The sequence below is a fragment of the Pipistrellus hanaki genome (genome assembly GCF_964339955.1).
Source record: "Pipistrellus hanaki genome assembly, chromosome: 3".
Lineage (NCBI taxonomy): Eukaryota > Metazoa > Chordata > Mammalia > Chiroptera > Vespertilionidae > Pipistrellus > Pipistrellus hanaki.
The window spans coordinates 175296031-175311100 of NC_140505.1; the positions used below are offsets into that span (position 1 = coordinate 175296031).

Consider the following 15070-nt stretch of genomic DNA (forward strand, 5'->3'; position numbering starts at 1 on the left):
TTGTACTAAGAAAAGCTTTAATTCACATAAATGAGAATTCCATTCTATCTTTAAATATCCAAAAAAAATTATAAAATCTATTCTTTTATAAGGCAGGCAAAAATATCACAACTACTTCCTTTAAATGGGGTTTTCTTGTTAACAAATATCTTAACAAATGCGCAAATTAGTACCTAAGTACTGTATACAAAATGCCAAAGAAATTTTTAAATTTCCCTTCAGGAAATTCAGAAGTGGAAAAGTGTTTGGCAGGGTAAAGACAGAAGTAATCAAATCTTTTCACATTCACTTTTCAGTCTCGTTTTTAAATAATTTAAATTTTCGCTTGTGTCTTTGCCTTCTCAAAACTCTAGAAAAGGTATAGCAGGAGCAAACATTGGACAAGCGCACCTGTTCATTGACTCGGGAATGCGATGGCCCGTGATGAATAAGAATCTTCACAATTTCCTCATCTCCCTTCCAGGCAGCCAGGTGAATAGGAAAATAGCCCTTGTTGTCGGCTACGTTTGTTGATGCCTCATACTGAAGTAGTTTGAGAACTATTTCCCTAAGGAGAAAAAGAAGAAGAAGAAGAAAAGCACACAACAGAAAAGAAAATATGCTGAACAACACGGATATTATTAAATAGGTCATCCTTAAAGTATACACTAGAAGCTGGGTGGCAATTTAGAAAAACAATTCAAGGTACTGAGGTATTAAACTTGGGTTTAAGAATCTGCTTATTGAACATCTGGCTGTTGTACTTACCTGAAAAATGGCCACTGCCACACATACTCACACAGAGCGTTGACTAACTGATGAAACGACTTAATAGAAGTCATTTGGGGGAAAATTTATCTAATATCATTAACAGAATGAATTAAGTAAAATAATTTAAAAAGCATACCTCTTCCCATTTAAAAAAAAAAAAAAAAGTAGTTTCTTCCACATAGCCCACACCTGAGATTTAGCCTAAAGAAAAAAATTAAGTACAAGCCAACTCCTTGCTTACTTTTTTTTAAAAAAAAAGTTTATTATACTACCAACAGACATTTAGGGAGTTTATGTATCATTCCTATTGAGAACTGCAATATGTAACTGAAGATGCATATACAAGAGAAAGCAGACAACACAATAAGAAAGGGACTTGTAAGGTCTAGCTGTAGTACAAGCCCAAGGTTGGAGGGGGGAAGTTTAATTCATTTTCAGCGATAGCACACAATATACTTTGAATGTGTATTGTTCATACATCTGCACTCATTCACCTTTGTCCTCTCAAGCCTAAAGAATCATTTTAAGAGGAAAATTCATTCATAAGGCAAGTTCTATCATTGATGCAATTTCAGTACATACTCAATATATCCTACCTGTAGGATTTTGTACTAAATCCCACCAGGTTTTCAAAGTAAAATTTCTGAATTGCAATACTCAACCTCAGGAGGAATTAATTCATAATTATTAGTATAATTACACTGAGCTTGGCAACAAACAATCAAGAACAACTGACCAACTATATTTTCAGTTGGATGCATTTAAAAAGCAAATTCTATTCATTCGCTAAATGAAATCCTAGCTAGCTAAAGAAATACATACAAACAGATGATCACAACATATTCTAACGTTTCTCATATATAACAAATCACCGGTGGTGAGGATGAATATAACATAAAGACCTACATTTAAATATTTCATAAAGCCAGGCTTTAAATGTAACAAATGAGAAAAGTTGGAGGAAATCTGAATAGGAGTTAGAACTCTGATAGCCCACTGTAGGTGTTTAGAATGAGTCGCCCAAGATGTGCCTTTGTGGTATGTGGATTTTTTTTTAACTAAAAGCAATTGAGATCTTGTGGGTTTAAAAGAAATGTCTGTCACCCACACCCCAACTACCTAGAACAGTGGTTGGCAAACTCATTTGGCAAACAGAGCCAAATATCAACAGTAGAAAGGCTGAAAATTCTTTTGAGAGCCAAATTTTTTAAACTTAAACTTCTTCTAATGCCACTTTTTCAAAACAGACTCGCCCAGGCTGTGGTATTTTGTGGAAGAACCACACTTAAGGGGCCAAAGAGCCAAAGAAATGAAATTAGGGGCCTTGCCCATAATAAGAATTATTATCAGAGATGACCTCTTTTGACCTATCTGTATGGTGGGACAAACATCTAATTACTGAACATCTGGTTTTTTCTTGGATCTGTGGATGTCCTTCTCTTCTTCTGAAGCCTCAGATGTCTAACTGCCTTCCTTGATTCAGGAAGTCGTCTGTACCTCATTTTGCCTGTCTCCCTCTGAACAATTCACGCATGTGGGGTCTCCGACTCTCATGTATGTGAGGTTTCCGTACATACGAATGTAATTAAACTTGGTTGTTTTTCTCTTGTTAATAGTCTGCCTCATGTCAATTTGGTTAGACCAGCTGAAAGAATCTATAAGGATAGATTAAAATGTTTTCTTCCTCCACATCACAAAAAAATAAATAAACATAACACAACACAAATGACAGTAAATGATTTTTAAAAAAGAAAAACATTACCCAGAATGTGCCCTGAATTTGAGGAGAGCAGAATATACCACCCCAAAATATGCCTATTTGACACAAGGATAATTTTAGACTGATTACTTTTAAGATGGGGAGAGCTCTGAAAGCTGAGAAGTTACTCTGTTGTAAGAGATGGTTGCATTGATCAGGGAAATCTCGATTTGTAAGAGTATCTCCCTCTGTGTACCAGCAGGAAAAAGCTGACTCAATCTTAATTTCAATAAACTCTTATCAATGGAGAAGGCAGGAACTTAAATCTGCAGGCAACCCCATACTCTTGTTTACTGTGCTTTTCCCCCCATAACTGGCTTCCTCCCTCACTCCCTGCCCCAACATCTTTTGTCTTTAGCTAGCAATGTATTTAAGGTGGTGGCTTTTGGGAGAGTTACTCAGTTTCCCTGATCTCTACCATCTATACAGGAAGTATACATGCTATTACATTTCTATTTTCTTTCCTCCTGTTACTCTTTTTGTTTTTTTGTTTTTGTTAATCCTCACCCAATGATATTTTTCCATTGATTCTTAAAGAGAGTGGAAAGAAGGGGAAGATAAAGAAAGAAACATCAATGTGAAAGAGACACATGTGCCTCGACTAGGGCCAGGGATGAAGTCTGCAACCAAGGTATGTGCTCTTGACCGAAATTGAACCTGCAACCCTTCAGTCTGTGGGCCAATGCGCTATACACTGAGCAAAACTGGCCAGGGCCAGTTAATCTTTCTTACATCAACTTAATTATCAAACCAGCCAAATAACCAAAAGGGAAGAAGGAAAACTCTTTCCACCCCTGCACCACTTGCCAATATCTAAATCAGAAAAGAGTAATAATACGGATGTTTATGCAATGGCCTTTGGTGAACAATAAGATCTAATTAAATACTGTTATTTTTATTTATGTTTTTAAAATGTTACTCACTTTGTTAAATTTGTTTATTTTTTAATTTACATTTATTTTTAATTTTTATTTAAGTTGATCTTTTCACCTTATTCAGAGATATCAGCTAATGAACTGGCTTGGCTTAGATTTCTAATGTGAAAATATGTTTGTGAAATATAAAGTTATATCTCTAATCAAATAAGTGCCTTACTGAATCATAAAATATTAATCAACAAATTGTCATTAATCTTTTTTTTCTGATGTATCCATGTATGTCACATGTAATATGTACTACATAGGCCTTTTTCATCCAAACTCATTCAAATTAAAGTTCAGGTACTTTCTATAATACCTAAATTTAAAAAGTAAACACCAGGATCCCATCAAATCAGTATTTTCTTAATATCTCTTTAAGTTGTACCTTATAACTTCTAAAGGTATCAACAAATAAATAGGTTGACTATGCTTGGTTATCTCGTATGAAATATTAAGTTATATTGATGAACAAGACTATAGCAAGCAGAGAAGTAATTCCTATTTAACTTCAACATAAAATGGTACTTTTCCTCTTATGCAGCATCTAATAAATAAGAAATGATTTAAAATTCTAAAGTAAATGTGATTGATGGGATCATAGAAAAAACAATCCCATTCCCCAGGAGCTAAACAACATATCAAATTAATTTAATAATAATCCAATTCAATTCAATGCAATGCAACATTTTGCAACTTGAGGCTAATATATCTAAAAGTGTTGATTTTTCACTACTGTATCATTTTCTGGTAGGTATAAATATACTGCCAATTAATATGAAACTTTTTTTTTTTAAGTTTCAGTTTAGGGTCTGAGTAAAATTAAGCTAATTGGGAAGATTCAAAATTCTATTTTTTTTTTTACCTCAACAGCAAGTTTTCCTATAATTAAATCATAACCAAGGATTGTTTTTTTATTTTAGGATTGTCTTTATTGGTTTTTAGAGAGAGAGGAAGAGAGAAGGACAAAGAGCAAGAAACATCGATATGAGAATGGAACATGGATTGGCTGCCTCCTGCATGCCACCTACTGGGGATCTAGCCTGCAACCTGGGCAGGTACCCTGACCAGGAATAGAACCAGCAACCTTTTGGTGCATGTGATGATGCCCAACCAACTGAGACACACCAGCTAGGACTAACCAAAAATATTTAATTTGTTCTATCTTCCTTTGCTTATTGGCAGTCGAAAGAACTTTGAAATAAATACAAATCATCTTCATATGGATATGGTATTAACAAAACTAATGAAATTCTTAAATTCATGAAGGTTCTGTTAATTTTAGACTTTCTTGAAGATTTTATTTCTCCTTGATGGAAATAAAGTGGCAAATTTAAAGAATCTAAATTAGAGGCCTTTCCTGTAATAAGAATTATTACCGGAAATAACTTAGGACCTATCTATATGTAGGGCAGGGCAATCTTCTATTTACTGAACACTTGCTCTTTTTATCATCCTAATAATGACCTTTCTCTCCTCTCCAGGCCCAGGAACCTTACCTCATCCTTAGCTCAAATGTCACATATACCTCATTTTAACTTTCTGTCTTTTAATCTCTAACATATATGGGGTTCCCATATATATATATATATATATATATATATATATATATATATATATATATGTGTGTGTGTGTGTGTGTGTGTGTGTGTGTGTGTGTGCAATAAATTTGGTTATTTTCTCTTGTTAATAATTTGTCTCATGTTGATTTGATTGCTGGATGAATCAGAAGAATATGGAATGATAAAGTAAAATGCCTTCCACCCCACATTGGCTAGTTACTATTTAAATTAAAAGAATCAAATTTGTAGTAGAAATACATGAGATAATGAATTTTCCATATTTAAAGAGAGTAATAGATAGGTCTATAGCCTATCTATTGAAATAATTAATCTATAATTGTTGCTACTGAATTTTGTTCTACTGACCATGATTTTTCAATCATTTGAAAGCAACAATTTTCTGCCAAGACCGGTTTGGCTCAGTGGATAGAGCGTCGGCTTGGGGACCGAAGGGACCTGGGTTTGATTCCGGTCAAGGGCATGTGCCTTGGTTGCGGACATATCCCCAGTAGGGGGTGTGCAGGAGGCAGCTGATCGATGATTCTCTCTCATCGATGTTTCTGGCTCTCTATCTCTCTCCCTTCCTCTCTGTACAAAATCAATAAAATATATTTTTTTTAAAAAAAGAAAAAGAAAGCAACAATTTTCTAATCTTCAATTACAAATAACCAAGAAATCATCAACAGAGTATATTTTCTATTGTGTCCTAATCTGGCAAAGTAGAGATAAATTGTCCATTATAAAATAATGTATATCAGATACAAAATGCTGCTCCACTTGTGTATTAACTTCTGTTGATAAACAAGTGCTACCAAAAAGCAAACAAAATAAGAGGAAACAGGCTTAATATGCAGTAAGAAGTCCATAGATTATATGTTGGGAGTAGGAAAAAGCCTGCATTCAGAGCAAAAATAAGATAACTACAGGACCCTGTAACATTATTTCTAGCTCTATGATTTCATAAACTTCAGCCTAAAAATCACCGTGTTTATGGAAACAATCTAGAGCTGATGGCTACGACAACAATAGGAACCCACGTGGAAATGATGTGTTTCCATGCTGACTGCTAAGGCTTGCTTGGAAAGAATACAACACAATCAATAGTTCATTACCTATGCTAAGTGAGAATAGCAAAGGCAAAGAAAAGAAAAACCTTCTTCTCTGGCTCTGAGATATATTCTATGACATTTTTTTCTCCTTCAAATGTCTTAAGACAAAAGTAAAATTAGCATTCCATGTGAACACCCTCCTTGATGGCAATGGGAGGCAGCCCAGAAATGCACAATGGGACAAAGAAAAGCCAGCGAGAGTTTAGGAAACTGATTGTGTGTGTAGACAAAAGAAGGGAGATAATATAGAGTGTCGGTAAAATCATACACTTTAAACTACAACACTTAGACTCTAAACACACCCCCACCTTAATATCTAAGTGGCCACTCAGTCACTTATCCAGAATGGCCTTATTTCTCCATCTATAAATGAGGGAAGTGAGGAGAATAAGGTGAAATAAATTATCTCCAATTTTAAAAGTTCATGGGTAATTTAAATAATTTAAAATAGGGCAATCTTATACTTTAGATCAGTGGTTCTCAACCCTTCTAATGCCGCGACCCTTTAATACAGTTTCTCATGTTGTGGTGACCCCCAACCATAAAATTATTTTCGTTGCTACTTCATAACTGTAATTTTGCTACCGTTATGAATCATAATGTAAACATCTGTGTTTTCTGATGGTCTTGGGCTCTACAGCAGTGGTTCTCAACCTGTGGGGCGACCATAGGAAAACACAAATATTTACATCATGATTCATTAACAGTAGCAAAATTACAGTTATGAAGTAGCAACGAAAGTAATTTTATGGTTGGGGGTCACCACAACATGAGGAACTGTATTAAAGAGTCGCGGCATTAGAAAGGTTGAGAACCACTGCTTTAGATAGAAATTCGAATTTTAGAGTTGTAGCATCATAACTGATCCACAAATAATACCAAAACAATATACCACAAAATATTATAATTGGGAGAAACAGGGAAAAATACTAGTATGTTAAACTGAGGCCTAGAGAGGTTAAGTAAATGGCTCAAGGTCACATAGTAACTAACAGAGATGGAAAGACAGAATTAGAAATTTCCTGCTTTTTTCCAATGCCTATAGAATGACACTGAGTAAAATCTTTCTAGAAGATGTTAAAAAGGTCAGTGAGATCTTCAGATAAGCAAAGCAAAGATATAATTCTCAGAGTATATGTGCAATTAGGTCTTAAAAGATATCTAGATATCTCTTTATGATGATCTTAATAAATGCTATTCAATGCACTTAAATTAGCTTCACTTTGTACATTGCCAACAGAAACTAAAAATTATGCATTGAACCACCATGCAATATATCTCAGTAATTAGAATTTCATGGGCCATTATGGATACATCATTAACATTTACTAAACAATGAAAATCAAGGAGGGATGTGAATGCTAATCCATTTGGGGACAACATTCTTTTTGAGAAGTGCTTATACTGGCAAGCTGAGGGAAAAGAAAAAAAGTAGACTAGGTCACATGGTCAGGCCTCTGATCTTAGTTCAGTTATTTGTCATCTGGTGTTCCCAACTGGAACTTCCCGAAATCCAAACCTAAGCTGGCCAGAGAGGCCATCAGCATTGTGTACTTTGGGCTGATTAAATCTGGCTTCATTCCTGATGAGCCATACTGTATATGGCACAAAGGAAAATAAATAGCAATTCTTTGAAAAGATTCAGATCGTAAGGATCTGGACACATATTCCACTCTACAGAAGGACAGCAATACAGTTGTGAAAGACCTGACAAAATAAAACAGTTCTAAGTTAGAGGACATAAGATGATATAAAATAGAGAGTGGATTAAAAAAATATATAATTTGGAAATACTGATACTAAGAATCCAAGTGATGAAAAGTTTATGATATTTTATATAATTCAGATGGCTCTCCAAAGAGAATAATGTCAGTTTTATGCAATAATTTTTAAGATAAATAAAAGGTATAGTGAAAAATAATTTTAAAATATTATAACTTTCCTATGTGAGAACTTTTAAGGCCATAAAATATAATCAAATATGACTAAAGTTTAAAAAAAAAAAAAGTGGGAAAACAAAAAGTAAGTAGAGTTTTAAGGCAGTAATTATCAACTTTAAAAAACTAAAGTGAATCCAGCTGGTGTGGCTAAGTGGTTTAGTGTCGACCTATGGCAGGGTCAGGGCACATGTCTGGGTCGTGAGCTCCATCCCCAGTGTGGGGTGTGCAGGAGGCAGCTGACCAATGATTCTCTCTCATCATGGATGTTCCTATCTCTCTCTGCTTCTCCTTTCCTTTCTGAAATCAACAATATATATATATATATATATAAAGTGAAATGAAATTATCCAGACTTGGGAAGACCAAATTGGATCAGCAGAACAAAGGAAAAACAGACAGGAGGAAGAGACCCATGAAAAGTGTCACTTTTCATCTGACTCTTTCGGAGAACGCCTCACACTCTGGCTGTCACTAACCCAGGAGGTTACCTCGCTAAAACAATGGGAATGAAATGGTTGCTATGGTTACACATTCTTTTGCTCTTCATACTGTACACTATCACATTCTTTGAAGCATAGCTCCATAGGTTGGTTACACAAGTTTAAAACCAGAAAGGCCATCATGAATGACAAAGAAAAGGCACGTTAGCTAAATGTGAAGGATTTTGACGTGGTTTGTGTAAGTGTCCGTGGCTCATAACAGCAAGAATCTATTAAGATTTTGCTCCTAGTGAATAATTCCATGTTCGGTGAAGACACCAAAAAGGTGTCTTGGAAGTGGTTTGATCCCATTCCCTCCCAAAGCTACTCCTGACTAGCATGCCCAGTCACTTCTTTCATTCTCCCTGTGTGACATCTGACTAGTGTAGAGCAGGTCTCTAAGTTTACACTCCGCGCATAATCATCCTCAGCAACATTCCTACCAAGTTTAACGTGTAGGTGTTGCTACCTGAGGCAGGTTTCTGTAAGCCCAGGGGACTCGTAGCAACATGAGACAGCGCTCGTCAGACATAATTAACTCCATCACATGTAACGAAATACACAAGGACTCCAGTCCAAATAAGTGGCACTTACTTATGTCCATTTAAGGCCGCGTGGTGTAAAGCAGTGTAACCCGAACTGTCTGTGCAGTTCACGTTGGGGCCTCGCCAGATGCTGCAAATAGAGCACAAGCGCAGAGTTAGCGGGTAAGCAGAATCGTGCCTTAGAAAACAGAAAGGTGGTCCCTCGGCCAGTGGCCTGTGGCTTATGAAAAGTCTAGTCACATGAAAAATGATTGCCGTCTTTCATACACCCCCCTCTGAGTAATAACTTCATTTATTTGATTCAAAGAAATTATTAGGGAATATAGCTACCTTCAGAAATTATTAGCAAATGCAGGTCTGTGCCATATATTAAAATCTGGGTCCATCCTAGCCGGTTGGCTCAGTAGACAGAGCGTCAGCCTGCGGACTGAAAGGTTCCAGGTTCAATTCAGGTCAAGGGCACATGCCCAGGTTGTAGGCTCAATCTCCAGTAGGGGGCGTATAGGAGGCAGCGGATCAGTAATTCTCTCTCATTATTGGTGTTTCTATCTCTCCCTCTCCCTTCCTCTCTGAAATCAATAAAAATATTTTTTTTTAATCTGGATCCAACATTTCCCTATTACTTGATATCATAACTCAAATATTGGAAGCCATTTACATCCAGCTGCCATATTATAGACTAAAGACTAAAGATTTATATCACCTGCCTCTTCCCATTTAACACACTATTCTGAGATGGCACTGATTTATGTCACTTTTAGGATTATTTTTGTGTTATGGGGAGAATATCCTGGAGATAACATGTAACTATGTAACAGAGTCCATTGTAACCTTGATCACTAAGATTACAGAAACTATTGTATTTTTAGCTATTGAGCAAATAAGGCATTGAAAGACACTTTTCCAAAAGTAAACCAAAAAAATGACTTTATCTGATGTTCACAATGATATTAAAGCCATCCAAACTAACATCTAATAACAAATTAATTCATGTACTTGCAAAACACTGGTTGTACCCCAACTGCATGTCACATATAAAACTAGGCACTGGATAGAAAATCATCATTCAAGGTCCTACTTTACAAGAACAGGGCCTAGACATATAAACTCACCATTCCCAAGTAGTAAGATACCTGAAGTACCAGAGAGCACGCAGGTTTCTCTGAGAAATAAATAGCTGTTCCCAACAAGAGATCATAACTGAATTAAACTAAGGCAGGAGGATAAAAATTTATAGAATGCACTTATTCAAAATTTAGTTAAAAAGGACCATTTTTTTCATTTTCAATTACAGTTGACATGTCATATTATTTTATATTTGTTTCAGATGTACGGCAGAGTGGTTAGACAATTACATAATTTACGGAGTGATCCTCCTGAAAGGTCTAGTACCCACCTGGCACCGTATGTGGTTATTACAATATTATTGAGTATATTCCCTATGCGGTACTTTACAGCTCCACGACTGTTTCACAGCTTCGTAATCCCTCCACCTTTCTCATGTGGCACAGCACTTCAAGCCCCTCTCCCATCCAACAACTGTTTGTTCTCTGTATCTATTCTTTTTCTGTTTTGTTTGTTCATATATTTTGTTCTTTACATTCCACATGCAAGTGAAAAGATATGGTATTTTCCTTTCTCTGTCTGACTTATTTTCTTAGCATAAACCCCCCTAGGTCCATTCACAGTGTCGCAAATGAACACTACCTGATTTTAAGGCTATAATAAAGCTCTAGTAAACAAGACAGATAGCTTGGTATTGGAGGAAAGACAGATCAACAAAACAGAATGAAGGAACAGAAAGTCAATTTAGACTTTCTCACACATATGCAATTGATTTTTTACAAAGGTACAAAGGCAATTCATTAAAGAAATGAATTAGCAAAAAAAACTGTTCTAGAACAAATGAATATCCTTAAGCCAAAATAAATAAAAAGAGTTTTGATCCATACCTTGCCACATACAAAAATTAACTTTAAAATGAATCGGAGCCCTGGCCAGGTAGTTGGGTACACTGAGTACATACGTAGGTTGAAGTTTTGATCCCTAATCGGCCTGTATACAGGAGACAACCAATTGATGTTTTTCTCTCTTCTCTCTCTCTCTCTATAACATATTCTCAGTTAAGGATTAAAACAAACAAACAAAAAAAGCAAATTGCAGAATATTGTGTATGTTAATATCCTAAATGTTTTACATACATGTATTAAGTCATTTATATCCATCCGATCTAATAAAAGAGTAATATGCAAATTGACCATCACTCTAAGACACAGGATGGCCACCCCCATGTGGTCAAAGATGGCTGCCCCCATGTGGACACAAGATGGCTGCCACAAGAATGCCAACAGGGGAGGGCAGTTGTAGACAATTAGGGGTGACCAGGCCAGCAGAGGAGGGCAGTTGGGAGTGGGTGACCAGTCCAGTCCAGCAGAAGAGAACAGTTGGGAGGAACCAGGCCTGCAGGGGAGGGTAGTTAGAGGGACCAAGCCTGCAGGAGAGGGAAGTTGGGGGCAATCAGGCAGAGGCAAGCCAGTGGTTGGGTGCCAGCAGTCCTAGATTGTGAGAGGGATGTTCAACTGCCCGTTTAAGCCTGATCCCAGTCGGGCCTAAATGGGCAGTTGAACATCCCTCAAAAGGTCCCAAATTGGATAGGGTGCAGGCTGGGCTGATGGACACCCCTCCTCCATGCACCAATTTTGTGCACCAGGCCTCTAGTACAACTATAAAACAGATGCTAATCTTTATTTTTAATTAAATTGATTGGGGTGAACTTGCAGGTTTAACAGATACTATTCTTATTCTCAATGTACAGATGAGAAAGATTTGCATTAACATAGAAAAATGCATGCAAAAATATATTATTCACCTCTAAATTGTTTGAACAGTCACAATTATCACGTAACTCTTCAAGGAAAAACAAAAAAGACAATAAAATAGAAAGGGAGAAAAGCATAGGTTTGCTCTAGGTTGCGAAGAGCCTTATAACATGTCAAGAAGCTTAGTCTTGATTCTATAGGCAACTTGGAGCTAGAGGATTATCAGAGAGATATGAAGCATGTTTCTGCCATGACCAGGTCATGAGGGCTCTAGTGACACCTGGAAGGGAAACAGTGAACAAACTGGTGGCAGGAAGTCAGGTTCATTGTCTGTTTTTACAGTCTCAGGAAGAAACAAAGAAATTTGGACAAATGGAGATACAGTAGTGGATAAAGAAGAGGGGAAATTCAAATAGGTGTGTCTAAAACAAAACCTAAGGGGAATGGCATCCACATGATAGGCTGAGAGTCAAAGGCTCCCGCCATAAGTGAAATGCATGGATGATGAGATATCTCCGCGAGAGCAGCGGGGTCTTGTGGGGAAAGGCAGGTTTCCTTTAAAACAGACTTGAACGCTAGGTTGCTCAGGAATACCTCTGGCACAGGATAGAAAAAAAAAATGAGAAAATACTGTGAATTAACTCAAATTATTTTTTAAATTTCCTGTATGTTATGAGACCTCATAAATATTTAGGAAGGAAATATATTGATATTCATAACTAAAATAGATTCAGGGTCGATAGATTTCATTTACCTATACCATCTCAGTTCCCCATTACCAAAAAAACAAGGAATTCATTATACAAGCATGAAAAAATATCTCCAATGTATTTATCATTTCCTAAATAGAATGGAAGAGGATAGATTTTTTAAAAAAACAAGGAGGTTTAGAATAGAAATTTAGCATTTGTATATAAATATATTTGACTGCACCTATTACCAGAGCCTTAGGCAGATATCCATATATTCATAGAATGTACACATACATTTTAAACACTATAAATAGGCCAGACCCAAAACTTCCAATTACAGGCTTACTTTAAATAAACCTTGATGCTTAAAAGCTCAATCTACTGACTCAAAACCTTGAGCTAATACCATTGCAGCTTTTTGCACTGCCCTCCTCTCGTTTCTCTTTGATAATCCCCGAACTTAAAAAGAGGGCCTCTGTTAACTTAAGGCTGTTCTATAAAATGCAAGAGTTCTAAGTACCTTTAAGGGATGTCTCAAAAAGTTTTAAATAATTAATTACATTTTACTTTATATATCCTTGGTCTTTAATATATTTTTATTAATTTTGATTTCAGAGAGGAAGGGAGAGGAAAAGAGAGATGGAAACATCAATGGTGAGAGGGAATCATTGACTGGCTGCCTTCTGCGCACACCTCCTCCCCGCACCCCCAGGGATCAAACCTGTAACCCAAGCATGTGTCCTGACTGGGGAATCGTACCATGACCTCCTGGCTCATAGGTAGAACCTCAACCACTGAGCCACACCTACCGGGCATCCTCAGTCTTATTGTAACATAAACACAATCTCATCTCCTATACCTACTGGTCAATATTTTTAATTTTTTTATGTGAGAAATCTTGCCCAGAATGAATGCTCTGAGATCATCAGAAATCCCCAATGACCAAAGATTCAATTTCCTTTGTTATACTGTTTGCACTAATATAATATATTGGATTAGTATGTTTTTAAAACAAATATAAACAAAATAGAGGTTTTCCACAGAACTTTCAAATGACCGGACATTCATTAGTCAGTTTTCACATATTCAATAAAATTATTCCTAAATAAATAAAAAACCCTGAGTTTGTTGGCCCAATATTCATATATATAGCAAATCAGATTTAAGCACAGCTATTCCACAAATTGATCGTCATTATGCCTTCTACCAACCTATGGAAAATACTTATCAGAAGCAACATTACAGTGTTCAGCATTTCTTAATTCTCATCTGACTCATTACACCTGAGGTCACTCCAGGCCTTCAGATACGGAAACTCATTCAGAAGGTGCGTTGAGTGCCGCAGGCCAGGTCGGAGTTTGTAGGAATGGTCTTCTGACCAATCAGATCATTTCAAGCATGCAAAACCAAGTCCCTATTTTTTTCTATTTGTATCTTAATATTCCGCTCCCATGTTTGCAAGAATTGGACAGATGTGCACAAGCTATTGAGTACTGTACTTGAAACCAAGGATCCTTATGAGTTTGACTAAATTTAGCTTTAAATTCTAGCTCTAAAAATCATCTCTCTTCTCTTCTCCTCTCCTCTCCCCTCCCCTCCCCTCCCCTCCCCTCCTCTCCCTCTCCCTCTCCCTCTCCCTCTCCCTCTCCCTCTCCCTCTCCCTCTCCCTCTCCCTCTCCCTCTCCCTCTCCCTCTCCCTCTCTCTCTCTCTCCACACATACATGTGTCTGTCCACCAGAGATCTAGCCTTCCTCCCCACCCCTCTCCCCCATAATCAGCAGCTCCTGAGGCAGCAGAAGACAGTAGCTGGACCTGACTAATGGTCACAGGATCCAGACCTCTGGCAGGCTAAAGACATGTTGACCTACACTATGTTTCAGCTGCTCTAAGGTGAACTGACCCTCTGTCTACTTTCCTATGAAACCAGACAGAGGGACCTCGGAACAGATCTCAGAACTGTCCTCAACACCTTAAGAAATGATTCATTACCCTTATCTTATCTCCGACCAATCAGCTCCCAGCACGACCCAAACCCCAAACCCACAGTGTCTTGTGATTTTGCCCTTTATAACATATAACCTATAGGCCATTGGGCCGTTGAGCTTTTGAGCATTAACTGCCCATTGTCCTGCATGGTGCCATTCATAATAAAACAGCCAATATTTCTCCACTGCAATTCTCAGTGTCTACTGTCACTGCTGGCACCAGTGGACAAATTCTTTCTCTTCTATAACATAAGTCCTCATCTTCTATAGTGATGATATAATTTTATTATGATGGGCTAAAAGTGTCTCATATGGGTCAAATGGGTCCTGAATGATGTGAGCTATTGATATAAAGTTAAATTTTCTATTGGCCACATTAAAAAGATAAAAGAGGGAAATTCATTTTAATATATTTTATTTAACTTGTATATCTAAAATACCATTTGAACACAAAATCAATATAAAAATTATTAAGGTATTTTTAACATGTCTTTTTGTACTGTTTTTCAAAAC

General features: G+C 36.8%; 1 protein-coding gene across 17 annotated transcripts in view; it reads right to left on the reverse strand.

Annotated features, from left to right (window-relative positions):
* The window catches only part of ANKS1B (ankyrin repeat and sterile alpha motif domain containing 1B), a 774190-nt gene that overhangs the window by 663692 nt on the left and 95428 nt on the right, over window positions 1–15070 (reverse strand). For all 17 annotated transcript variants that reach the window (XM_084876364.1, XM_084876380.1, XM_084876382.1 and 14 more), the window contains exons 2-3: window positions 9111–9191; window positions 391–547 (exon numbers count right to left, since the gene is read on the reverse strand). In XM_084876364.1, coding sequence (XP_084732490.1) covers window positions 391–547; window positions 9111–9191 — 238 coding nt within the window. The remainder of the gene's footprint in view (window positions 1–390; window positions 548–9110; window positions 9192–15070) is intronic.